The sequence below is a fragment of the Heliangelus exortis genome, chromosome Z, assembly GCF_036169615.1.
Source record: "Heliangelus exortis chromosome Z, bHelExo1.hap1, whole genome shotgun sequence".
Classification (NCBI taxonomy): Eukaryota; Metazoa; Chordata; class Aves; order Apodiformes; family Trochilidae; genus Heliangelus; species Heliangelus exortis.
The window spans coordinates 23,472,905-23,500,007 of record NC_092454.1 but is presented as its reverse complement, the minus strand read 5'-3'; the positions used below and the strand labels follow the sequence as shown (position 1 = coordinate 23,500,007).

General features: G+C 39.5%; 1 protein-coding gene across 4 annotated transcripts in view; it reads right to left on the bottom strand.

Annotated features, from left to right (window-relative positions):
• Positions 1 to 824: 824 nt before the first annotated feature.
• The window catches only part of GAK (cyclin G associated kinase), a 76,361-nt gene continuing 50,082 nt past the window's right edge, over positions 825 to 27,103 (bottom strand). For 2 of the 4 annotated variants that reach the window (XM_071731480.1, XM_071731483.1), the window contains exons 19-28: positions 26,711 to 26,904; positions 24,672 to 24,830; positions 23,070 to 23,543; positions 20,934 to 21,104; positions 11,315 to 11,449; positions 10,833 to 10,952; positions 8,959 to 9,171; positions 7,556 to 7,704; positions 6,413 to 6,589; positions 825 to 5,048 (exon numbers count right to left, since the gene is read on the bottom strand). In XM_071731480.1, coding sequence (XP_071587581.1) covers positions 4,947 to 5,048; positions 6,413 to 6,589; positions 7,556 to 7,704; positions 8,959 to 9,171; positions 10,833 to 10,952; positions 11,315 to 11,449; positions 20,934 to 21,104; positions 23,070 to 23,543; positions 24,672 to 24,830; positions 26,711 to 26,904 — 1,894 coding nt within the window. In that variant the 3' untranslated portion in view covers positions 825 to 4,946. The remainder of the gene's footprint in view (positions 5,049 to 6,412; positions 6,590 to 7,555; positions 7,705 to 8,958; positions 9,172 to 10,832; positions 10,953 to 11,314; positions 11,450 to 20,933; positions 21,105 to 23,069; positions 23,544 to 24,671; positions 24,831 to 26,710; positions 26,905 to 27,103) is intronic. The other 2 variants (XM_071731481.1, XM_071731482.1) reach the window with 2 other exon arrangements.

Genomic DNA, 27,103 nt, shown 5'->3' with positions numbered 1-27,103 from the left:
ACAGTGAAACAGGTTGCCCAGAGAATCTGTGGATGCTCCGTTCCTGGAAGAGCTCAAGACCAAGGTGGATGGAGCTTTGAGCAATCTGACCTTGTGGGAGGTGTCCATGCCCATGGCAAGGGGTTGGAACTACATGATCTTTAAAGGTCCCTTCTGACCCAAACCATTCCATGATTCTGTTAGTGCAACTTGCAGAGTGCTGCTCCTGTCTTGCTGCTCAGCAAAGCCACACCAAAGGAAGTGACTGATAATTGCCATATTTGGTCTAACTGAACATGTTTAGTTACTAAACACACTAAAAGAACTACTTGATTCTTGGATCTGCCAGCAGCACCACACACAAAGAATTTAACAACCTTTACTTTCTGTGTGCACAGGCCTTTGATTAGGAGCAGAAGCCACTCCAGCACAGCCAGCACTATTCTATTGGTTACAGGAGATGAAAAATCCCTTACCGTTTGTATTAAAAGGGATTGTTCCACTTTATACCTTCATCTACTTACACACATCATTTTCCCTTGGTGCTTTTTGCTCAGTTCTGCCACAGACGGTAAAAAAAAAATCTGCAAAATTCTGCACCTTCCCTCACACCTTCACAACAGAGGAGGTGCTGAGGCAGAGTGAATTTTATCCTTTTCGGCACTCCACCATCCAGATCAGGGGTTTACAGTGCAGGTGTAAAAGGCTTTAGTTCAGATTGCTAAGGTGTTCTGTCCACCACTGTGTTCTGCGCAGTGTTTTGGATGCCTTTTCTTTTTAATTCCTCATTTGCTTTGGGTATTCAGGTATTTTCTCCCTTGATAATGAAAGAAACTTGCAAAGTCATTTTGTTTGTTTTAATTGATCACTGGTTAAGTCATAATACATTTCAAAGCAAAATATTCTGTTCAAGGACATTGTGCCAAACATTAAATCTAATTTTAAACAAGGCTTAATTTGACTTTATTACCTTTATATACATACAGGTGTAACTTTCATTTCACTAGTAGCAAAATTAATCAGTACATTGCATTTCCTGAAAGATGGTGAAAAATAGGACTTGATATCTGTTTTGTCCTTCCACACACCCGAAAACAGAAAAATCACAGGTATAGAAAGTACAGTCACAATTACAGGTAAAGACAGTAAGGACCTCAGAGAAAGCTAGGTCCTTGTAAGAGATGACAGAAGTTTACATTGCAAAAATACAGTAATATAAATAAAGAGTTTTGACAGTTCTTACAATGTCTTTTAATCCTCTTTTGGTAAGAAAAGCTTCTACAACAACATGTATCCTTCATAAAAATAACTGAATTTGTATTTTTGGAGCATACACTGGAAGCTTAATGCAGCCTAAACTGCAGTGTACAGGAAGCTCACCCAAAGAGAGAGGAAGCAAGCATTGCAAGATGCATCAAGATCAGAATCACAGCTCCACTGAGTCACCCGTTGCTCCTAGTCACTGGGCATCTGGTAGCTACAGCTACTCCACACCAGGGACAGACTCAAGGGGTGGAAATGGTACATTCCTTCTACAGCTTTCACAGGTGCATCACCTGCATGTTCTTGACAGAATATGTCAACTTAGTCATCAAGCACAGACAATTGTACAACAAGACTAATTTGAACTTATTTACAAAGCATTTGTTACACTGCTACACTTAGACAATTAAGGGCACACACAGCTAAGGACCAACAAGGTTTCCACATGTATGCAACCCCTGATACATTCCTGTGATCAGCAGAGAATGAAATGGTCAGTAACTGTGCAAACTTCTGCCACTGCTAGGTAAGGTGCAGTCTGGCCTTGGGAGGTGAAATGGTGCATGTAGCCCAGCAGTCTAACAGGGCAGCCAAGGCATCAGTTATGCTCAAACTCTGCTTTGGTTTGTGCAAAATATTATCCTGTGCATACAGCTTCTAGACATACTCTGCATTCAGGAAGGAACTGTAACTGTGCTTGGCAAGACAACGTTGAAGTAACTCTTTAGAATTAGCAAGAAAGCAGAGGTAAACAAGGCATTTCTCATTAATTTCTCATTGGACCTTACAGGTACAATGCCACGGACTTTGCCACTTTTTCAAGCAAATGCACTTCACAATTGTGGGTTTTCTGTTCTGTACTTGCTGAAGGAAGCAAACATTGATTAGCATCTGAACTTTACCCAAGTGATAAGGCAGAGAAACTTCCTCCCAGGTTTGATGTCTGGGAATCACTGCCCTCTAACAATTCTGAGCGTACACTGATGTTAAAATCACAGTGTTAAATACTTGCTGTTCATTCTCCTTTTTTTTCCCCACTGTTAAGTTCAAGGAAATCTGACAGTCCTAGGAACACCAAGCAGGCATACCCACCAACTGATTTTCTCCAAGACAGTGAAACACATCACTCCTCCAATTGGCAGGTTCTAGCCGCACACACTCTTAATACCAACTCTTCAGATCTCTACTTCAAAAGCAAAGTTGACTGACCATTCAGACAAACAGCAATGTAACAAACAACTTAATTCAGAAATAAGTGGTGGAAACCTGCCCTATCATTTTATAAGCCCTGATTTATAGCAACTTCTGCAAAAAAATCCTTGGTACTGCCACCTGTCTATGACCACTCAGTAGTACTTCTCCATGAGCTAGGAAAATAACCCAAACAGAAGTCTCATTGTAAATATTTGAGAATTTACCTATCAACCCTCTCTCAGGAAGGGTTGAAACAACTTTTAAGAGATCTTCAGCTCCAGATAAAGCACATGCACTGGTATTACCCTGCTCACTTAAAATAATATCTAAGGTTCTTCTCCGTTGCTAAAAATTTTTGAAAACAAGCATACAGAAATAAGAACAGCAATCAAGAAAACATCATCCAGATAACACTACCAAGCACACAAGCTAAGGAAGATACTTCCTTCCAAATTTTCAGTTTTAATTTTTTACACATAGATCTCAAGAAAAGAACAATCAGAAATGCATCCCTCAAAATTAAGTTGCCTGTATGTACTGAAAGGAACACAGGTTTTTAGAGCAGTCCTTCCTTACTAAAAGCAGCTTACTCAGATATAGTTTATCTCTCAGCTGCATATAGGAGTGCAGTCACAGTCACTACATATCCCCATATGTCTTTTTAAACCTATTACTACCTATCATTTGCTCTAGAACTGTAAAAAGCCATGCAGGTCTTAAACCAACCTATTCTACCAGCAGAAGCCTTTAATAATTTACGTGGATTCAGACCACGCATACAACAAATTAACAAAGTGACCCAAGGAAAAAATATTAGCTCTTACTATAAATCAGACAGCAAGCTACGTGTTTTAAAGAAGAAATCTACTGAGCTTTAAGACCGTTTCAAATCAGTAACTGAAATACAACGGCACCTATGAATAACATATAACTTTCCTGATGCATAACTGTTCCTGGCTTCCATCTTAAAAGAAATAATCACAGTAGCTGAATACATATGTGAATATACACACAAAAACCCTTTTATCAGAGGTTAATAAGTACCTGTGTTAGATCTGAGCTTAGAGAATACAAATAGCAACCTGTGTGCACAGTCTCTAACCCATCAGCTCTCATGCTGGTGTGGTAGAGGAGAACCTCATCTAACACACTGTTCTGGTGGCACTAAAATGTGTTTTTTGTTCAGTTGTTTCTCAGCTGAACATTTACCTCTAATAATGGTACAGCTTCCCTCTCAGTTAAGCATGCAAAATGTAGAAAATGGCAAGATTATAAAAATATCCCCTTGAATGCCTAACTATACTGTTTCAAGAGACTGCTGCCAAAGCTTTAATACCACAACACTAATTTTCAAAATACAATGAAAACTGCATTTTGTTACTACACAGAATTTAACAGTCACTTGCATTCATTCATCCCAGCAATAGGGAAAAACTACCTTTTGAATAGGGATGAGAAAACAGCAAGTTTTTATGAAATAGTGTTTCTTCTCATAATGCATGGAGGGTAGGTGAGAAGAAATGCAGTCTACCAATACACCCCATATTGTTTCACAAACACTGATGCCATGGGTATCTCAAAAAAAAAGTTGAGACTTTCAGCAAATGTATCAAAGCACTTTAAATGCTCTCCAGATGATGAGTAATGTAGCATTTACTCAGACAAATCAGATCAGAATGAAATGTTTTGTTCTCACATTCCAAGTTTCAGAACATTATTTCTGTCAAAGTATCTGAAGTCCAATGGAAAGAATGTTCCATTGAAATCTGAAGAAAAGACACCATATAAAGACCTAGGAAAACAAGCACTAGTCAGAGTACTGCCTTCCAAAGTTTCATAACAAATAACAAAACAGCAGGAACACAGTAAAGATTTGTTTCTAGATTCATGGTATGTAAAAAAAAAGAAATAAAATTTATAACAGCCCTGGCTGACTTTCCCACATTTGGGATCTTTTTGGCTATTCAACTGTAAATTTATTATAAGGAACACAGGCATTGTCAGAAAACATTATTTACAGAATTATTATCAGATTGATTACATATAGACGAAAATATACAACTTCAGGTTTGAGATAAGCCAAGCAATTTCACTGGTGATAACTAAAGCACTTTGAATAAGGCGACAGGCACCAAACATCAACATTAAATCACAAAACTATGGAAAGTAACAGGTAAATTGGGGAAGGTGGAGCAAAGATCAACGAAACTGGAATGATTTATACTACTACTATACCAGAAATCATGGAGCTTCATTAAAGTTCTCTTTTACCACATATAAAAATGACCGTAAATCTTTACTTCCAGACTGTGATTTCTTCAAGTACTGAGTAGCTGTTTTCTTAATGCATCTATGTAATGCTTTACACTCTACAAAATACCCAACCACATTTAAGTGCATGATTAGAAACTGCTGAAATCATGAAAAGCGCTTCATAAATTATATGAGCAATAAGGTCACTACAATGCTCAGATCCAGTTTTGGAACTAGTTCTTGTAAGAGGTGAAGTTTTAGAAAAGGGACTTCGATCCCTGGTTTTCAAACTCTGACCACGCATCGTTCAATTCCATGAAGATCATTTTGGCATACTGCTCATAAGGTTGTCCTGTAGCCTGGAAACAAACAGAATGTATTAAAAGCATAAACATATTAGGAATAATAATAATTAGGGAACAACTCAACCCTTATATAGTTGCATTCTTATTCAACAACTTTGGACTGTTGTGTGAATATAAACTGGTAGACACAGCTCTCTCCATCCTTATCCAAAGTTTGCCATAAGTATTTTAAAGTCAAACCCTTGTTTTCTTTACATTACTTTAAACTTTTAGTGCATTTCATAAGTAATTGAAACATAGATAAAAACAAGTTTTCCAAGCTGTTTTTTTCGTGAACACTTAGAGTTTAATATTAGTCAATGATCAAATCCAGGCATTTTTGGAATTGCTTCCTCACACATCTTTTTGTGTACAAGAACAGAATTTAAGCACTATTTAAGAGTACTATTTTTGATGGGATTTTCTGGAGAAAAAACTGTTGCTGATTGTGAATGAAGATTCAATCTGAAGGACATAGCACTTCTGTGTATTTGCCACTATCATCAAATACAGTAATGCTCATGATTCCCAGCTTATTTCACAGCAACCCTGCCTTTGGGCCAGCCCAATCCCTGTAGTTAGTAAAGACCCAGACCTCAAGTCATTTTAACAGGTTCCTTCCAGTACAAAAAGGAAGGTCCACAGCTCTCTCCAGTATCCTCCTACTTCTAAACATAAGAAAAAGCTTTCTCACTTTGCAGGTGACAGAGCACTGGAACAGGCCACCCAGCAAGGTTGTGGAGTCTCCTTCTCTGGAGACATTCAAAACCCTCCTGGAAGCATTCCTCTGTGAACTACACTAGGCAGTCCTGCTCTGTCAGGGGAGTTGGACTTGATCTCTTGATCAGCTGCAGTACTTTATAGATCTTTTTTAAGGACTATTTTAACTCACAGTGGCAGAAAGAAAATAATAAACGAGGAAAAAATAACCAATGTTTTGACTACTTTAGATGCTTAGCAAAGGAGGTTTGGCAGGTTTTTCCCACCAGTTTTGCTGTGTCTTCAACGTACCAGAGAACAATCCTAAAAGACATGAAGTATAAGCTGGTACAAAGAAAGCAGATTCCACTAATCAGCAGCCTGCAGTCAGCAGTCTGTCAGAACCCAACATAACTGACTTTAGAGCTCAGTACAATCTTCACATGATCTTTCATTTGTTAGCATTTATCTGCTGAATTCTGTGCTGTGTCAGGATGGCAAGAAAAAGCCTGTACTATCTGAACACAATAGGATAGCAAATTTAGAAGCCAATGGAAGCAAAGTGATGGGCATCTAGGATGCTGATAAGGAAGCAAGGCTGCAGCATCTGTCAGTGACTTACATGATAAAAGCAGTCTGCATTCCTTCTAAAGGAAAGAAGATCAGAGGAAAACACCCACCTTATCTGGATGAACTACAAGCACTGCTTTCCTGTAGTACTTCTTTACTTGTTCAGGAGTGACTAGATCTGCCATACTGACTGGCTTCCACTTATTTTCTCCTTCCCAAAGCACTGTATGAAGAGTGGATATTAATGCTCTGATATTTCTCTCCTTTCCTTCAATCCATTCAAGAATCTGGGAAAAACAGAATGTATAGTACTGAATACATCACTTTAAACATTCTCAGTCTATTAGAGACACAACCTTCTCTATGCAGGACTACAAGATTAAGACTCAAGTTCAGTTATCTTTGCAGTATTCACCACTCAAGTCCAACCGTCTTACTACATTCTTCTTGCTGATGCTCAGATCATAAGCCAACTGAAAATGGTATTTTGCATCTGCCAAGAGGCAGTATCGCACTATTAGTTTATTGCAGAAATTCAGTCATTGAAAGAAAAATTACTGAGAGTTACATATTACAAAATCCTGTATAATTAATGACAAGCGTTGACAGAAGTAATTAAAAGCATCTGTCTGGGAAACCAGATTTCAGTATCCCTCTGAAGTTCTCTCATACACTTTTCTAAACTACCATTAAAAGGACAATAAAACTTCCAGTATATTAGTATCTGGTGTTATTAATGAGTAACATATCAAAAAAACTGAACTGCTGATCAGGTAACATCTCAGAAGCTAGTTGTATGGCCCATCTCCAGACTTGCATCTTTCAGGAATTTCTTAGGACAGCAGTAGCACTTATTTAACCAGTAAATTCAAATGAGTGGTTATGATGAAGACCACTATTCTCACCTGACTATGACCAGCTACACCTATCTTTTCAAAGGAGACCTTTGGGAACAGCTGTGGCTTCAAGAAATGAAATCTGACAGTGAAACACGTTCCTAAATTCCCCAAACTTAGCTGAAAGAACAGGAACTTGCATTCCATCCATACACTTTTTGTGCCATTGTCACTGGTGCTTCCATATAAATTGAATCTTCTTTGTGCTAATTAACTTCTGCAGTCATGAATCAAATAAAGGGAAAATTTAATTCTCCTTTACCAATTTGCTTTGTTAGCCATTGTATTCTTCTGGTATTAGCAATTTTAAGAATAAGCTCAGATTTTCTCTTAAATCAAAATCACCATTAAACAAACCTTGAGTTTAAAGGGGTCCATATCTTTGGACATTTCTTGTTTCCTCATCTCAGCAATAGTCTTTGGTCCCTTTTTATCAGATTTAGCTGAAAAGCCTTGATTAGATAAGAGATCCTCAAAGTCATTTTCTGAAACTTTTGGCTTCTGACCTATGAAAGGATAAAAAGATTAAATGACAAGTTACACAGGATAATATATTAGTGAGAGAAATATATTGCACTTAGATAAACCTCCATGATGTTTCTCACTACTTGCATATCTTTTTTCCAAAAATTAAGTAGAAATTATGGAGTATATGTCTACCTATTTTGGAAATGGTTCCATTTTTCCAGTGTAAAGTACCTGTCACCCCCATGCAGCAATTTTCAAGGGACATTACACTCTAGTCAGAAATATGTAGTTAGCATTTAAGTATGCTGAAAATCAGGCAGAATAACAAAGGGTTAAAATAGTAACATGAATAGTCATTGAAGAACCAACAAATTTTAGAGAACTGCAAAGTAATGGAATTCTGAACAGGCCTTTGGATATCATCTACTCCAATCCACACTCAAACTAGGGACAACTAGGTAAATTTCCAGGCTCTTGTTCAGCTGAGGCTTTTCTTCAAGGGTGTGGAAGCACAACATCCCTTGCCCTGTTTCAACATTTCATCACGCTCACTGAATGTTTTTCCCTGTTCTCCAGGGAAATTGCAGCTTATGCCCAACATGACTCCATCCAGCCACCTCTTTCCAGATACAGATCAACAGAATCATTTCAACTTACAGAAGTGTCTGGTGTTCACTTACATGCCAACTAAAGAGCTATAAACCTAATAAAAGCACACAATGAAAACAGTTTCCCAAGAAGGTTAGTGTAAAAAAGGCCATGCCTATCCCTTCCACCTCTAGGACGACCCGTTCAGGTGGAACATCACAAGTGACTGGTTCAAGAATGATCCCACCTGCTCCTGTCCTAATCCCTGTTTGAAACACAAGCATTTATGGTATTTTTAACCTCCATCTTTTTTACAACTAGCTATTATTGGTCAGCTAGGAAAAATGTTGCACCTTTTACCTGTGAACCACAAGTGCATTACCATGAACTATGTTATCGGTCATGTCTCCCTGCACACACCAAATCCACCTTTCTAACCCTGTGATACAGAACCAGAACTCATGTGGGTTAGTGAATATAGCCTTGGAACTTCATGTCCAAACTTGTAAATATTTAGACCACAGTCAGCTTGTCTCTGCAGTATTATAGCAGAGCTATGGAAAATCACAATATTAGATTTGCCATGCTCTTTTCCAATGTCTATAACCTAGAGATAAATAAGATGAAAGTACAAGAATTTCTGCAGCTAACAGCACATCTAACTTCACATAGGCCATTGCAATTAACACCTTCCAAAAACTTACCAAAACTTGGGGTTCTGACTCCCCTTTCTTCTCTTCCTCCAATAACACTGCAATTTACTGTGTAATTGGGTTTGGCTGCTGTACTGGATTTAGTCTGGGTCTGCCATGAAGTACTCTGTGGTTTTGTGGCTTTCTGCCACTGACCACCCAGCTTCTGAGATGGAACAGTCTTCTGACCAAAGCCACTACTTGCGAGTCCACTACTGGAAGAACCTAACAATAAATACTAAATTAGTATTGGTATCTGTCATCTGTCGCCTGTTTAATGCAAGTAAGACAATTTAGTCTTGACATCTAACCACACAGTTTACAGTGATACCACTATACAGGAGAAAGTAGAACACAAAAATTGTGTGTGAAATGAAGAGTCCTATTAAGATGTAATTTGGAGGACAGAAGCTAGAGTAATTACTGAGTCTTCCAGCCACTCACCACTGAAATGCACAGTGGTCAGTTTTAGCAGTACCATTTGCTCGTATGACTGGATAGGCATGTGCAAGACCAGAAAATAATTCAGCAGTTGACGGCAGTTCTGCTTCCTGATACTTTACACTTTCACTTCTGTTAATATGAGGAGGACACTGAAAAACTAATTATGTGATCAAGAAAATTATTCAAGAAATAATCAAGAATTAATTTCAAGCCTGCTAAAATTAGTCCAAGTTCTCCTATTGGTTCAGTGTGTTCTATAACTATCTCCAAGTCAAAGATAAATTGATTTTTTAATTGTCACACTATCAGTAGAATTAATAAGTTTATATTAACCTGAATCATTAAACTAGAAATTTTTTTGTAAATTGTTTACTCCAGAACAGCATTATTTGTGCTGCTATAGCACTAGAATTTTGCAATTAATTATGCAGTGGCAACAAAAGCAAGTAAATTGCTGCCTGTTACCTTGTGTTTGTATTAGATAATACCACTAAGAGGTTATACAATGCTAACTGCCAAGGAAACAGGATAAAACCTCTGTCAGCTGCAAGATCAGGGGGAAAAAAAAAAAACAAACAAAACCAAAACCAACCAACAAACCCAACACATTTCTGCAATTCATCAACTCAGCAGCTATAGACTGTTCCAAATTGATCCTTGGACTCTTGGCAGCTAGTCACATTAATAAAGAGCTAGAACTTAGCCACTTGCTACGGCAGTGGGTCCTGAAGTGCAAGGATCTCTGCTCTTTTTATTGCCTTTAGTTCTTCTGCCATTTGAGAACACTGCCGGGCTAATTCCTGAACTTGGGGTGAATATAACGTCCTGGGACAAGTGTTACTCTGTGATGTGTCTCATCGTCTACAGCAGCTGGTGCACAACAATGCAAACTGACAAACGTCCATAATTCTCGTGGTGCTGGTGTACAAGTTTGGACCAGATTTGTGCTCATATTACAAACACAATAGATTTGGGCTGCACAACTATGAAGGCCTACTGAATTCAGAGAAAAATATTGAATTAAAAGGAAAAAACTGTCACTTGGGACCTAGCAGAGGATTTAATCCATCTTTCATTTTTCTTTCATATTCCTCAACAGCACAGTATCAGTCAATGATAGGTAAGAAATGCTCAGTTACTTAATCAGTGAACCCTGTTTTTTCTTGCCTTCTCAATTAGATTCTGAAGCATTAAGTATTTATGCTGTTTCAAAATAATAGCTGTGGTTGTCTTCTGAAGTGTTATTCTGGATGTTTCACACAATCTCTGAAGATTCAATTTTTTCTTGTTACTTGTCTGCTTTCAGCAACTGTCTCAAGCTGCTTATCAACAACTAAAAGAAAACATTTTCCTTCATATAAACCATCAGTTACTTTTATCCATACAAGAAGCAAAACAAATTGAACAGGCATTAAGTATAGTCTCTTATAGTAAGATCTTACCTGGAAGACCAGATCCAAGATTGGCAAGATCAGCAAAAGGATCAAAGTTCTGAGATTTAGCCTGGCTGAAAGACAAACCTGAAGATGCACTGGACTGGCTCCCTGTGGTAAAAGCTTGACCTGTGTTGTAAGAAAACATGTAATGTACCTGAGGTATTTGGAAATTGTGAAAATGTATAAAAACACTATTTCCACAACACCTTGTGTGAATTGTTCCAGTATTCTGCTCTGTGACATCCTTTACCATAACAAGAGTAGTCATGATTATAGACAACTAAAAACTACTTGGTTCCTCCTTGAACGTCTTCAGAAAAACTACACAAGGGGCATTCTTAAGGAGCACTAAAGCACAAGAGCATGGAGTCTTTTCAGAAACAAAGTGAAATGGTATGAAGATGTGTTCAGCAGTTTCAAGTGATTAAACCAACCAAATCTGGAGTTCTCCTTATTCTCTCTAATGGAAGAATTTAATTTCAAAATACCTTCAAAAAGAGGCTTCAGCTGTGGTGATGCTACATTGCTGGTTGCTGAGGTATCTGCCCAGGAATCCCATCCACCCAAGAGATCTGGGTGGCTTGTAGAAGATAATATTTTAGGTGGCTCTGGTGTCAAATTCCCTACAGATGAAAAAAAATCCTTTTGATTATTTTTCTAATTATACCATCACAATAATGCGTATTCTGCCAATGCTAACAGAACTGTGTAGCACATTGTCAGCTACAATAGCCAGCTATATGACTTGTTTACATTTCTCTCTAACACAGTAATGCAGCTTTAAACAGGACTCAGAAGGGTTTTACCATGGAATTTCTTCATTTGTATTTGAACCATAGCATTCACTTTGTAAAGATACTTGCATGCACAGGCAATGCTAATCAATTTGGCAGCTTAGGTTTCCCAGACAAAAAGAGTGGCTACAGAATGGCTTCAAGGTAATCTGCTGTTCCTGACAACCCAGCAGGTAACCAGAAAGGAGCAGTGCTTCATAAAATGGTGGCAGGTGGAGCCAGATCACTTACAACTACAGGTTTGCCTACCTCAGGTCTCATGTGACAAAGGGCGCTGACAAACTAATACCCTTCTAAGTTCAAAGGGCGCTGACAAACTAATACCCTTCTAAGTTCAATACATGAATTAATGCATGCATTTAAAGAGCAGGACACAGGAAGAGTAATCTCTTCTGGGAAAAGTTGGTGTCAATGGCAGGGCTTTGGGTGGTTTGATATGGATCAATATATTCATTACCGAGCCTGCTGGCAAAAGATGGGGTACATCCATCTCGGTGCAGGAAAAGCATCTTCTCACCGGAATTAGCAGCCCTCATTGAGAGGGCTTTAAACTAGACTTGAAGGTGTAGGGGATAAAGCCAGGCTCCCTGAGGATGAGCCTAGGGACGGCTTTCTCCCTGCCAACCAGCTTGAGGTGGGGACCTGTAATAAAGGGGGTCTAACTCGGTTTGCACCAGAGTTGCAATGTACTGGTCTGAATGTAGCCCAGAAGGACTTCCAGTCCCCTGGGGTGGGGTCAGCAGGCTCAGCCCAAAACCTCAGCCTGTACACAAATGCACACAGCATGGGGAACAAAGAGAAAAAGTTAAGAGACCTGTGTGAGGTCAAGGGGCTATGACCTAGTGGCAATTCCAGAGACATAGTGGGACAGCTCACATGGCTGGAATGTGGTCATGGATGGTTATGTCCTTTTCAGGAAAGACAGGGCAGCAAGAAGAGGTGGGGAGTTGCTCTTTACCTCAGAGAACAACTTGAATGTATTGAGTTCTGTCCAGAGGTGGATGAGGAAGAAGTTGAGAGTTTGTGTGTTAGAGTTAAGGGGCAGGCTAGTGTGGGGGACACTGTGGTGGGTGCCTATTACAGGCCACCTGATCAGCATGAGGAAGTTGATGATGCCTTCTACAGGCAATGGGTAGCAGCCTCTCCATCACGGCCCTCATGGGAGATGAGATCCTCTTCATGGTTCTCATGGTAGATTTTAACTCCCCAGATATTTACTGGAAGACCCACTCAGCAGCCATTCACAGTCCAGGAGGTTCCTCCAGTGCATTGATGATTAACTTCTTGATGCAACTGTTGCAGGTGGCGGGGGAGGTGAAAATTTAGAAGTAGTTATGCTAAGGTTTGGACTGGTCAAGCAGGACAGAAAAGCAGGAAACTGACAAGGAAAGTGTTAATGTGCTGAGAAGAGGGGAACAGTTTATCAACAAGGAATGCGCTGGGAAGAGGGGAACAGCTTATCAAAGGGGATTAGTCGAGCATGAACATGAAGAAAAGTAAACTGACATTGAAGATAAGGGTTATTACGCATGTAAGGGGGGTTGATGGTGGGAGACAGTCAAAACAATATCTTAAATTGAAAAAGTATGAGATTTGCGGTTCGTAGATGTCTCTCTATTGTTATCTGCATGTAACTGTTTCGCAACTGAAATTCCGCATGAAGGCTTCATTGTAAAAAGGGTATAAAAGCTGAACCGAAAACGGGGATCGTTGGAATCCTGATTTGGGACGCTAGTCCTCAGGTTTCCCGGGGCCTCGAATAAAGCACCGCATAAACTGTCACTCTGTTGGTTTGTGTCTTGACTACGGGCAACATAACTGGTGGAGGAACCAACTGTGGAGTGGAGCATTGCTGGATCTTTACCTAACCAACAAGGAGGGTCCAGTGGAAGCAGTGAAGGTTGAAGGCAACCATAGGTGGAGTAACCATGAGATGGTGGAGTTCAGGATCTCATGTGGTAGAAACAGGGTTCCAAGTAGAAAAAGAACCCTGAACTTCAGAAAGGCCAACTTTGCCCTCTTTAAAGAATTACTGGGGGAAATCCTGTGGGACAGGGTACTAGAGGGTAGGGGGGCCCAGAATGCTTGGATAATATTCAAGACCATTTTTTCAGAGCTCAGGACCAATTGGATGCATTGGCAAGGAAATCAAGAAAGGGAACTAGGAGACCGGTATGACTGAATGGGGAACTGCTAGGTAAACTCAAATGGAAGAAGAGAATCTATAGATTGTGGAACAAAGGGCTGGCCACTTGGGAGGAATATAAGACTGTTGCAAGAATACAGAGAGGAAACTCTGAAAGCTAAAGGCTGCTTCAAATTAAAATTTGAAAGAGAGGTTAAGGACAACAGGAAGGGCTTCTTCAAATACAAAGCAGATAAAACAAGAAACAAGAGACAATGTAGGCCCACTGCTGAATGAGGTGGGTGCCCTGGTGACAGAGGACACAAAGCAGGCAGAATTGCTGAACACCTTTGCTTCTGTGTACACTGCTGGAGGATGCCCTCAGGAGCCCCAGGTCCCTGAGGCTGCTGAGAAAGTCAGGGTAAAGGATGAGTTTGCCTTGGTTGATGAGGGCTGGGTTAAGGATCAGTTAATGAGGCTGGACACCCATAAACCCATGGGTCCTGATGGGATGCACCTACAGGTACTGAGAGAGCTGGTGGATGTCATTGCTTGGCCACTCTCCATCACCTTTGGTAAGGCACTGGGAACAAGAGGGGTGCCTGAGGACTGGAGGGAAGCAAATGTCACTCCAGCCCTCAAGAATTACAGACCAGTCACCCTCACTTCCATCCCTGGAAAGGTGATGGAACAACTCATTCTTGGTGCTGTCTCCAGGCACATCAAGGACAGGAGGCTTATCAGGAGCAGTCAAAATGGCTTTACTGAGGGGAAGTCATGTCTGACCAGCCTGACAGCCTTCTATGAGGATATAACCAGGTGGATGGATGATGGCAGAACAGTAGACAGAGTTTATCTTGATTTCAGGAAAGTATTTGACACCGTCTCCCACAGCATCACTGGAGATAAACTGAAGAAGTGTGGCCTGGATGATTGTGTAGTGAGGTGGATCAGGAGCTGCTTGAAGGATAGAAGCCAGAGGGTTGTGGTCAATGGGATGGAGTCTAGTTGGAAGTCTGTTTCTAGTGGAGTCTCTCAAGGGTCAGTACTGGGACCAGTACTATTCATTATGTTTACTGATGACCTGGAGAAGGGAATAGAGTGTACTATCAGCAAGTCTGCTGATGACACAAAACTGGGAGGAGTGGCTGACACCCCAGAAGGCTGTGCTGCCATTCAGAGGGACCTGGACAGGCTGGAGAGTTGGGCAGGGAGAAATTTAATGAATTGCAACAAGGCCAAGTGTAAAGTCTTACATCTGGGAAAGAACAACTCCAGGTACCAGTACAGGCTGGGGACTGAGCTCTTGGAGAGCAGCACAGGGGAAAGGGACCTGGGAGATGCTGGTGGATGGAAGGACGACCATGAGCCAACAATGTGCCCTTGAGGTCAAGAAGCCAATGGCATCCTGGGGTGCATCAGAAAGGGGGTGGTTAGTAGGTTGAGAGAGGTTCTCCTCCCCCTCTACTCTGCCCTGGTGAGGCCACATCTGGAATATTGTGTCCAGTTCTGGGCCCCTCAGTTCCAGAAGGACTGGGAACTGCTTGAGAGAGTCCACCACAGTGACCAATATGATTAAGGGAGTGGAACATCTCCCCTATGAGGAAAGACTGAGGGAGCTGGGTCTCTTCAGCTTGGAGGAGAATGATCAATGTTTATAAATATGTAAGGGAGGCAGGAGGACAGAGTCAAACTTTTCTCAGGGGTGACTAACACTAGGACAAGGGGCAATGTTTATAAACTGGAGCATGGAGCATAGCCAGTTCCATATAAATATCAGGAAGAATTTTTTCACTGTGAGGGTGACAGAGCACTGGAACAGGAAGTTGTGGAGTCTCCTTCCCTGCAGACATTCAAAGCCCACCTGGATGTGTTCTTGTGTGATGTCCTGTAGGTGCCTCTGCTTTGGCATGGGAGGGCTGGACTTGTTGATATTTTGAGGTCCTTTCCAACCCCTAACTTTCTAGGATAAGAAAGTCACTAGCTGAATGGATAAAAGACACTTTTCTATGTGGAAAGCAAAAATACCATGCAATTTGAAAACAGACAGTGAAACAGTCACATTTAAAAGGCTTCAATCCCAGAGGTCTTTTCCAACCATGACAGCTCTGATTCCACTGACTTTCATAAAGTGTCACAAAGGATTTTAACCTTTACTCTTGATGATTGCAAACTATTCCCTCCTTTCCCACTCAGTCTGTATGACGTGAGCCATCCTCAGGAGATGTCCTAGGTAAGAACACCCAAAATTGCATGCAGGCTCTGAGCACAGACTATAGAGACAGTGAAGTGGGGCAATGAAACCTCTGAATATAAACACCCTTCAATACTATAACAACAGTGAGTGCTTAAAAGAAAGGGGATATTTCAGCAGAGCCAGCATGTTGAGCAATACTAGACATTCCAAAAACCTCACGTTTGGAAAGCTAACCAGCCATCCTTACAAAATTAGTGACAAAATTTTGATACTTTGTGTGTTTTCATTACCACATCATTCTTTCAACTTCTCAACCTGACATTCTGAATACTAGTGCCAGATCACAGATGCAATTCTATGTTATTTGAGGAAATAATTTGAATTAAGCATCTTCTTCACCACCTCAATCTACTAATTCCATTTATACTTTGATCTTACAGTGGCAGAGAAAACACATTAAATACTAAGCAACAAATGTCTGCCAAAAGCTGGTATTTCAGCAGTCATGCATCTAAAGGAAAACACTAAAAACAAATGCATAAAACAGCCAAAAACTTCTGAAGCTATAGTACTATTTTCAGCTCTTTCTCCAGACTTAAGCCTCATCTCCCTCCCTCTGGAATCCGAAGGAGAAGCATATGCATATGCCTCATTACTTATAACCCCAGCTATCTCTTTACAAAGTGGGGTCACTGGCTATAAACAAAGTATCCAAATGTGTCTACCAATCTGTTTAGAAATTTTATGTATCATATGCCACTCCCAAACATTAACCAGACACTGAATTAATATTAGTTTTAATTTTTAAGCAGAAAAAAATTTTGGCTGACTTCTGCTACAAGATTTTTACGGGGTGATGAGAAAACTTACTACTACTTACAGAATTAACCATGGTAAAATCAAGTTGAGAAAAACAATACAATAAACTACAGCTGACTGAATCTGAACCATTGAAAACACATGGGAATCAGGTGTTTTATAACTGCTGGTTTAAGAGCACACCCTGAATAAAACAGGAAGTAGCCTTCTGCTACATACAGCAGTAAACTCATCATGAATAGTATAAGCTCATATACATCCACTTTACTGCTACCAGAAAAATCTGAAATAATGGACTACAATGTGCAGAACAGATAAAATTAATCACCTACAGGAATTTTTTATTCTCATGCTCTACCATTTCATAGATGTACTAGTTGTGTATTACAATACATTTTAACATCAAGAAATGGTGTTACCAAGATTGACTTCTACATATTCTGAAGCAGTATTACAAGACCACATTCTGAACACCCCTGATTTTGTGTCCTGACATACTGGAGTTCATACAGACACACTGAGGTAAAGGAGAAGAATACTTAAGGAAAGGTTAGAAGATGAAGCATAGCTAAATATTCCAAAAGTTGAAACAACTGAGATCATGGACAAGCAGATCCATACCCACTTGTTCCTTAAGTTCTTTGTTAATGTGTATATTTACCTGTCACAGAAACCAACTTCTCAGAAGATGACTACACTGGTTTGTCATGTTTCTTTTCATCACCTTCCACATTTCCTGCTATCTTCTGATCAGACCAGTTCATTCTCAGAGAAGAATATATGCCTGACTTGTCTTGCACTTGAGACTATCTGCAACTTGCATTTCCAAATGAACCAACTCTACCTCAAAATGCTCACTGAAGAGACACCCACTAAGGAAAAATGGACACTCCTCCAGCTACTGATGACAGCTTATTTTCACAAGGGGGATGACTTAAAGGCAGTTTATCAATACTGAAGTGAACATTCACCCACCTGCTATCTTCTCTGGCAAATTGCTAAAGCTTTTCACAAAAAATTACTTCGTAATTCACAAAAATGTTGAGCAGTTGCTGCTACAATGATGGTGTTATAGGACAGAATGCCTTAATAGACCACAAGTTTTTTAAGAACTTTCTTTCCTACAAATTGAAGTATTTAAGGATGACTACAGATTTCAACTTCAAGCCGCACTGAAAAATAGCAGCTTAGAATTCTGATCTCTGAACTTCATTCTTGGTATATATGGAGGTTTAGTAATTTTTTTTGTTTACTACTGAAGAAAGCTTATCCACCACTGAAATTTAACTCTAGACACTTACTGTTGCTCCAGTCAGCAGACTCAGCATACCACACTGCTGCAGCTTATTTTGAATGAATGCTGATATTAGCAGTAATTTATTTTTGTTGAGTTTCAAATTGCTTCTCACTGCAATGACATCACATTTTTACTTTCTGCTGCTCTCTCAACACAAGTCTTCCAAATATGTCATTTGAGAACACACTTTTGCCCCTACTTCTCCAGTCATTATCATGTACTGTCCGTCACACTAACTCATTGTTATTATAAGCATTACAGCTAATTATTATTAACTTTCTTGCTAAAACTGGTATCTGTGACTCAATGGAATGGTAAAGGTTTAAATACATATTTAATTTCAGCTCAACACACAGAAAAGCTGTCATTTGAAAGGTAAATATAAAGAAGCATGAAATGTTATCCCCATTCTTCCGATTTCCTAGGGTTAAGGTCTGCATTGCAAGAGAAATACTGGGAAATCACTGTATGGCAGTAGACTGAAGTGAAGATGGCCACATTTTAAGTATCTTTTCTCTACATTGACAGAAAGCTCCAGAAAATACATTAATGGAGCAGGTACACCAATGCGTTTATCGGGGTACAAGTTATCAACTAAAATCAGAAAGAGCAAGGATAAAAAAATAAGCACTGAAATCAGATGTCAAAATACTTTTTCTTCCGTATTTGCTCCACTGTTGTCAGCTGTTGCTAACAGCTGATTCTATGAATTTAAATGAAGTACATAATAGGGTTCTCTGTCATGCAGGGATTGCAGCTTCTCTGATAAAAGAACAGGGTGAGGGTGCTGGTATAGTTTAACCTGGAGAAGAACTAGGGTGGGCAGTTTTATCAATGTGTATAAATACTTAATGGGTAGCAATAAATATGACCAATTCCTCTAACACTGCCAAGTGGACATTCAAGAAGCAATAGACACAAGCAGAAACACAGGAAACTCCATTTAAACAGAAGTTTTTTCTGTAAGAGTAGTCAAACACTGAGTTTGCCCACAGAGCATCACCAGAAGCATCACAGAGCATCACCAGAAACAGAAAAAAACAAAGACACGTTACTGAGCAGCCTGCTCTACTTAGCCCTGCTTTGAGCAGGCAAACTAGACATTCCTGTGGTCCCTGCCTTGGGAACAAGATAGATTTTGGCTGAGATCATGCTTCACAGCTCGGAATTTACCAAATCTTCTACTGATCAGAAAAAAACATCATCTGTTTGCAATGACAATAGCATCATAACTAGAAGTGGCATAAAACTGGCAACTGTTCAAGAGTACAACTAAAACATGCAGCTGTCATTGTGTCTATAGGATAGAAGTGTTGTGTATATGGAATACAGTGATTCAATACATGGTAGAGAAAGACAGCAGCTGGGTAGCCTTTCATTTCAAGGAGGAAGCCCTCATCTTGGCCAGGCAAAAACTGCATCTTTTTACACAGTTTTTATGCAGCTGACAATCAGGCTGCATCACCCAGAGGCACGGTCAACTCAACTGACTGTCCAACAAGGATGGGCAACTCAAAACTCTACGCAGTAAGTCCTGGGAAGAGCTTCATTATTATGGATGCTCCTGCACTCATGGAGAAGAATGATACCAGCATGATGATTACTTCCTGTTTATAAGTGGGCATCTGCAGGGATGGCCTCTGCGAGAAGAGGCCCGCTCCATGCTGGACACATGCCCACCACAGTATACTGCTGAGAACTTCAGGCAAGAAAGGATCAAAAATGCTGCACAGCAGTTCTTAAAGGAGTGAGAAAAGTGTCAGAGAAACAGAACTGTAGACACCAAGGTCAGCAGAGAAGGTGTTTTAGATGCCAGAGCAGAGATTCCCCTGCAGAAGACCACAGGAGAGAAAGTGTCCACACTGCATCTTGTGGAGGACCCCATGCAGGTAGACACACCCTGGATGAAGCTGCAGCCCATGGAGAGAAACACACACAGGAGCAGGAGCTGCAGCCCCTGGAGACCAACCCCACTAGAACAGTCTGTTCCTGAAGGACAGTACTCTACGGAGACCCATGTTCTTGAAAGACTAACTTTCAAGAGCAGGGGTACAACATGGGGATGATACAGAGCAGTGAAGAGCTGATGCGTACCAACCACAACTCCTGTTCCTGCAGAGAGGACCCACTGTTTTCTCTGAAGGTCAGATTTATAAAGTGACACTTCTGGCTCCACTACAACATTGTTTTTGCAAAGGTATGGTTCTCTTTAAAGGAGCGTGCTTAAAAGCTCTGTTTAGTAACACTTTGGAAATAATGTGCTTATTACGGAGATCCCGGAACATACTGAAAATCTTTTTTGAGATGAATCCATTTTAAAATAAATGCATGAGGAAAGGGCTTCATCAAGAATACATCAGAGAAATTAAATGAAACAAATAAGATTAGAGTATTACATAATGTACTCTAAGTATATTAACAGAATGCATTCAGGTCAAGGAGGTCCAAGCTAGCCTCAGCTTGCACTTTAAGAACTGGCTGTAATACAACCTGACTCACTAATTTCTTTTCCAAGGTTCCAGAAAATCTTTACAATTTGAATAGAATCAAAATAGTGTTCTGTCATCTAGAAATTAAGTTTGTAGGTGTTTGTGTACCCTCAGTTCTAAGAGCTCTCAGAGGAAACTACAGCTCCTAACAGAAGGTTAACAATGCCAAAAATTCTCACATCATGAATATTAGCATGACATTATACAGGTGAACCCTTGCTACTTAGTGCATCTGTATCTCTGCTGCCAGAACATGGAGCTAATTAAAGCATCAGTCACAACAAGTGCACCTATTAAGACAGTAATCCACCTTGACTAAGCTGAAAGACAAACACCCAGAGCAGCAGAAACTGTGTTGAGAAACAGAACACCAGAAGCGCACTTACCTAAATTTAGGAAATCTGAGCTGGAAAAAGGCGGAAGGGAACTCTGGGTGGAAGGAACTGTACTAGCTGTAGACGTTGAGCTTGGATTAAGAAAGTCCCCAAAGAGGTCTGGACCAGACACAGGTTGTTTCTCTGAACTTGATGACATTGTGAATGGGTCAAAAGGATCAGCTAAAAAAGCAGAAAACAGAATTATCTTAGGGCAAATTTTAGAATAAACGAATCTGAAAAAGCCTTTCTCCTCTGGGGCCCTAACACAAAGTACAGTTCATGTTGGTTACTGCAGCAGCCTTCTGAGAATTTTTCATGGCAAAGAGTCACCATCTGTCCCTTCCTTTAGGCATCTGTAGTTTCTCGTACAAAAAGTATTTTAGCCATACACAGTGTGAACAACGTCTTCAAACAAATCCTTAAAAAAGCTGCATACATTAAATGACCCTTAATTTCATCCATATAACACACATCTTACATTTGAGTGATTGTATGCACACAAACAGAAGAACTACATTGTTTAAATGCTCTAGAATGCCAACCTCCAAATTTAAACTTAACAGACTATTAAGCTACTAAAAGGAAAATCAAGTAAAACATTCATACTACCATTCTGACTTGAAGGCATTGGTGATTCTGAGTCAGAAAGCTCGTCAATTCAAGAATGAAAACCAACAGAAGGAAGGCTTTCAATAGGTCCTCAGTGATCACAATGAAGAAAAAACTAATTGGAGGAGTATTTATAGTCAGCATGAGGTAACATGTGACAGTCAGCTGGAATCATGGCTTGAGATCTTCCTGTTTCTGCTGCCCTCTAGGGTCAACATCCTCAAGAGCCCAGGGACTCCTGCCAAATCCACTCAGAAGATAAAGAGAGGGAATAATCCTGCCATAGTGCCATAGCTCATCCTGAAGTGATGACCACATTGTACAGAACTCAGTGACAATTCAAAAAACAAGCCCCGCTTTGTCTTGCTATCTCACTATAGCATCACATGTACAAAAAACCTTAAGTGGAAGTTTGGTGTGAAAATGAAATATAACAGTGGCCAAATACTCTCATTTGTACAGCTATCTTTCTCTTATCTAATTCAAAGGTAGAATGAGACACATACATTGACTACTGCCCAGCTTTTTTTTTTTTAAATATATAAGAAAGGCATAGTTAAAGATAAAAAACGAATCTTCTCTTTTATAAATTTCTGCCAATGTAACAAAAATAGACTGACTCCTCATTGAGTGTAGCATAGTTCGGTACAGAGAGGCTTCAAAAAGAGAGATATTTGAAATCATTTAAATGCTCTGCAAAAACACTATGCAGCTGTATGTAGATTAAAGCTTTTAGTCCAAGTGAATAATCTTTGGGCAAATATGTTTCACCCTGTATGTTTCCCAGATTAATTGACTCATGTTCCCCAAAAAAATCTTACTGTAAGTTCAGGCAGAGAAACGCTATTCCCTGAAGTTTAGTCATGGGACAAAGAGCTAACTATCCACTGGTAACAGGAACAGAACCTCTAAGTTAGAACAGTTTGTTTTAAATACCAAGTAGATGCCAGTGCGTAACATTATATTTCAGGACACAGTCCTGCCATAATAATCAGTAAAACCAGCAAGAAAACACAGTTTAGTGGTACTATTATCCTACTGGTTGAACTGTAATCTACCAGGTTTTCAGCAGCCTGGCAGTCTTACTTAACACTGAAAAATCCCACACAGACTTCTGACCTAAGCAGCAAAGCTCTGTACCATATATAATGCTATGGCTTTACATAAAGAGCAAGAAAGCACTAAGGTGTTACAATTCTATGCTTTTGCGTGACAAGTTTACTTGAAAATTTAGAAAAGGATCTAGCATGTAACACTGGCATGGGAAAACTATGAATTCTTTAAGAATATTAAATCTTCTTTAAATCCAAAGTTTGACACTTCTCTGTTTACTTGGTTTAAAGCTGCTAGGATATTGTCAGTGTAACAAAACACCTGGATGATACACAGCAATTTGTCTAAAAACATCTGTTCTATGCAGAATCTTGCTGTAGACCAACACATCATCAGTGTACAGCTTGAAATATGGTACTTATTTTTTAAGAACAACACAAGCAGCAGTTTTTATCCATTACCAGCCAAGGAGTGGTTACATACCTGAAGACACAGTTGTTGCTGAAGATGTACCCTGAGTAGCAGCTGGACCCTGACTGCTTAAAAAGAAGTCTGTTCCTTGTCCAAGAAGATCACCAGTGGGCTCTTCTGAAATCTGTGATGCATTACCCACAAAAAGATCATTCAACAAGTCTGCATTACTTGATGAAGTGCTTATTTCTGAGACAGGCCGTTTCTGTTCTGGTGAAATATCCGAGTCTAGTCCCAGTAAGTCTACATTGTCTTCATGAGAAGATTTTTGTGACAGTGCAGATGGAGCTTCGAAATTGGCTTCAAAAAGCAACTCTCCTTCTGGAGTAACAGAGTCTTTTTCATCAGTAATTACTGCACTTTCTTCACCTGAAAATGCAGGTAGTTCCTCATCTGAAGCATCACTCTCCTCCCTATCGTCAGATAGTTGAACACAATCATTTTTAGATGAACTCTCCTCTGCGCCACTTTCTGGACTTTTTCCTTCTTGAATGAAAAAAAATTACAGCTTTAGATAACAAGGATTTGTCTGCCAACCAGGATAACAGACTTACATACTTGAAAATGAGACTGACTTGGGACATTCACCTCAGCACATGCTACCACTTATGGCTGACAAGGTCATCCAGTAGCTGCTGCTCCTCTCAGTGACAGCATTCAGTTATAGCATAAACAGTCACTAACATTTTTGCCATCAAAGCAGAACACAGAAAGGACTTACACACTATAAAGTTACACTCTCTCAGTCCACACATACTGACTTGGACCCCACTGGCTACTCTACTTTGTTTCCTCTGTTCCTCAGCCAGCCCAAATGGGGCTGTGGGAATGCAGATACTTTCTTGCATACCTTTAAGGTTAAGATTTTTACAGAAAAAGAAAAAAATAGCTCAGCACTTAAGTTACTGTTGTGCTTTTAACCTGTCAGGTCACTAAATAGCAGGCAGCCGCTCACTGTCCCCATTTTCCAAGGAAGTGGGGAAAGAGAATAGGAAAATATAAAGAACCTCGTAGTTTTGAGAAAAAAAATTACTACTTGAGATAAAATAAACAATAAGAACAGAGCATGAAAACAAGTAATGCACAGTGCAACTGCTCACTATCCACTTACCAATGTCCAGTCTACCCCTGGCTAGCAAACCCAAGGGAGAGAAAATTCCAAAAGTGCGATCCAGGAAGAGAGAAAAAAACTTCCCAGCCAACCCTTATCTGTAACCTGAGCATGATGCTGCATGGTATGGAATATTCCATTGCCAATTTGGATCTGTTGCTGCGGCAATACTCACTCCCAGCTTCTTGCACGCAAGCACACTAGCAAAGCACAGGGACTTCAAAAGTCCTTGCTTTCATAGCCAAAACATCAGCATATTATCAACACATTCTGCTGAAACCAGGCCAGTTAAAAACAATACTAAAAAAACATAACTTGGTGTTTATTCAAATGTAGTGGAATGGCCACTTGTTAACCTGCAGAGATCACTCTTTAAATAGATTTTTCTCAAGGTTTGGTGAAATTGATCTTTGTCGCATAAGAAGGCTGAAGCACTCACTGGGAGGTATGAATGCAGGGCAAGAAACATACAACAAATTGTTACTTCAGAGGAAAGCATGTACCTTTCCAGTCCAGAGAATGAAAGAAGTTATTTGCATCAGTACTACTGCTGCATGGGGATTCTGTCTCAGTAGGTGCACTTTCTGAAGATTGCTCCATCTGGGATGCTTCTGCTTCATACTGTGCAGTTGAACCTGGCTGTCTAGGCAGCTCTGGTTTCCCTGTAAGATAGATTTTAAGCCAGAAGCCTTAAAGAGAAACTTCTAAAACTCAGTCCTGGGTCACAGAAGCTGGTGTTTGACTTGCAGACTGATTGCTACAGCAAGACAACCATCTCAAAGTCGTTAGTTATTAATCTGCAAAGACAAATTTCTGCAACCACACTGCCCATCTGAAATTAGCGCTGTTAACTTTGTTTCAAATGCACAAGCTGGTAAGACTTTGCTTTAAACTAGATCCTTAAATTAAATCAGACACATAGCAAAACACTCCAGCATTCTATTTCCATTTGTAGGAAAACATGGAAACATCTTGTACCAACCAGCCCCTAAAGTATGCAAGAGCTACGAACTAACTGCAGTTAGAAACTGAACAACAGAAAAGAACAAATGAAAGTATAGAAAAAAAACCCAAAGTACAAAGCCAGGGAAAAACATGGAGCTGTTAACAATCATCTCAAAGAAGTTAAACAATAAACTGTGTGCCTACCATTTGTTGTTTTACTGAGGTCCAATATAAACTGACTCTTGTTTAAGACTGAGTTTGGATGTTTTACCTGCTGCTATAATCGTCTCCTGAAAAGGAGGTTTCCTCAAGGCAGATAAGATGATTCCCTAGATAAGTGTTAATCCACTGTATGATAGGAATGGGATGAATGTTTGGGAAAAAGATATTTGTCAAACACCAAGCTAGTAGAGCACTTTTTCACTCTCCTTCCACATACTCAATTGTAGCTTACAGCTATGCTGAAAAAGTTGCCTGTCTCAGAAAACACACATAAAGACCATAATTAACTGGTGCAAATTCAACTATAATGAGACATGTTTTATAAAAATGGTCCACAGCACTTGTTCTTGCCCTATTCCCTTCCCACCAGTTTTATCAAGTATTTTCTATCAAATCTGAAATCCTTACATTTTAATTATTAATCAGAAAATGAAAGTGACTTACAAAAATAGAAATAATTTTTACAGAGCCTCATCATCAATGAAACATCTTAACTTTAGTGGGCTGTTAAGTTCACGTTAGAATTTTAAAAGCCTATATAAACTAAGTTAAATAGAAAGTGACCTAAATCATAATATAAACCAAATGTATACTGTATAAAAAAAAAAAAAGGTAGCAGCAACTGCTTTGTATAAAAAGTATAAAAAGAAATGTAATTAAGATGTACTATACTAAGAGTAGAAACTAAGATCACATGTATGTTGTACTAAAATCATCACAATAATCTCCATCGTGCTTTTTTATCCTGGAAGCACAGAGAAGGCTTAAGAGCCTTAATGAAATTGTCGAAGCTAATTACTTATACAAGGAGTACAAGAAAGACACTGAACAGCATTAGTGGGAGTTAGTGCAGGCATCTACAGAGGAAGCACAGAATATGTACTATTAAAAAAAGAAAAAAACCAAAACATCTGCTGGACTACATTAGGAAAATTTGAGAAATTTAATTAGACCCTTACTTGGGTATACATAAGAATCTCAGTAAAAAGATTTTTAGGTAAGACTACTTGTAATGAACGCTCAATTTTAAGTGAAATGATAGTGGTGTAGTTTTAGCCAAATCTAGTTGTTTCAAGACATTTTCCCTACAAATCCTGCTGTCACAATTCCATTTGCTAGATTCACTGCAAACAGAATATTCAATAGCTTTAAATACAGCAAATGTAGTACCAGTGGAGGTAAGACAAGGACAATTATAATCCAGTAGTGGAGGTTAATTTATACTCCATGTAATGCAAATTTAAGTGATACTTACAAAAAAACACCTTTTAAATTTCTTTCACTTAAAGGAATGTCTGAAATGAAACACAAGCCTAAGACACTAAGTACATTAGAAACCTTATCATGTTCACTAGTGTTTCAACAGATTCATTACCAAATTTTGATAATATCTCTTGTTGTTCCTCTCGGGTGGAGAAAAGGATCTTGGGATTCAGTCCCTTTATATTCATGTTATCCCATGGTGGCTGTTCACAGCTAGGTCTGTCTCTAGGCTCCACCTCTACTTCCAGATTGACTTGAAATAAATCAGGATATTTTTCTTGTATATCACAGGCATCCAGATCATACCTGCAAAGATATATACAAGTAGATTTTTGATAATGACTAACATTATATTCACTGTAGTCCAGAAGAGAACCCTATAGCAATTAGTGTAAGGACTAATTGCTGTATTTCTTTATTTTCCATACATTTTAAAGAGGTGGCATTCTGGTACAGAAATTTTTTAATTATTATGAACAGAAGCTTCAGTTTCCCTGAGGTGAGA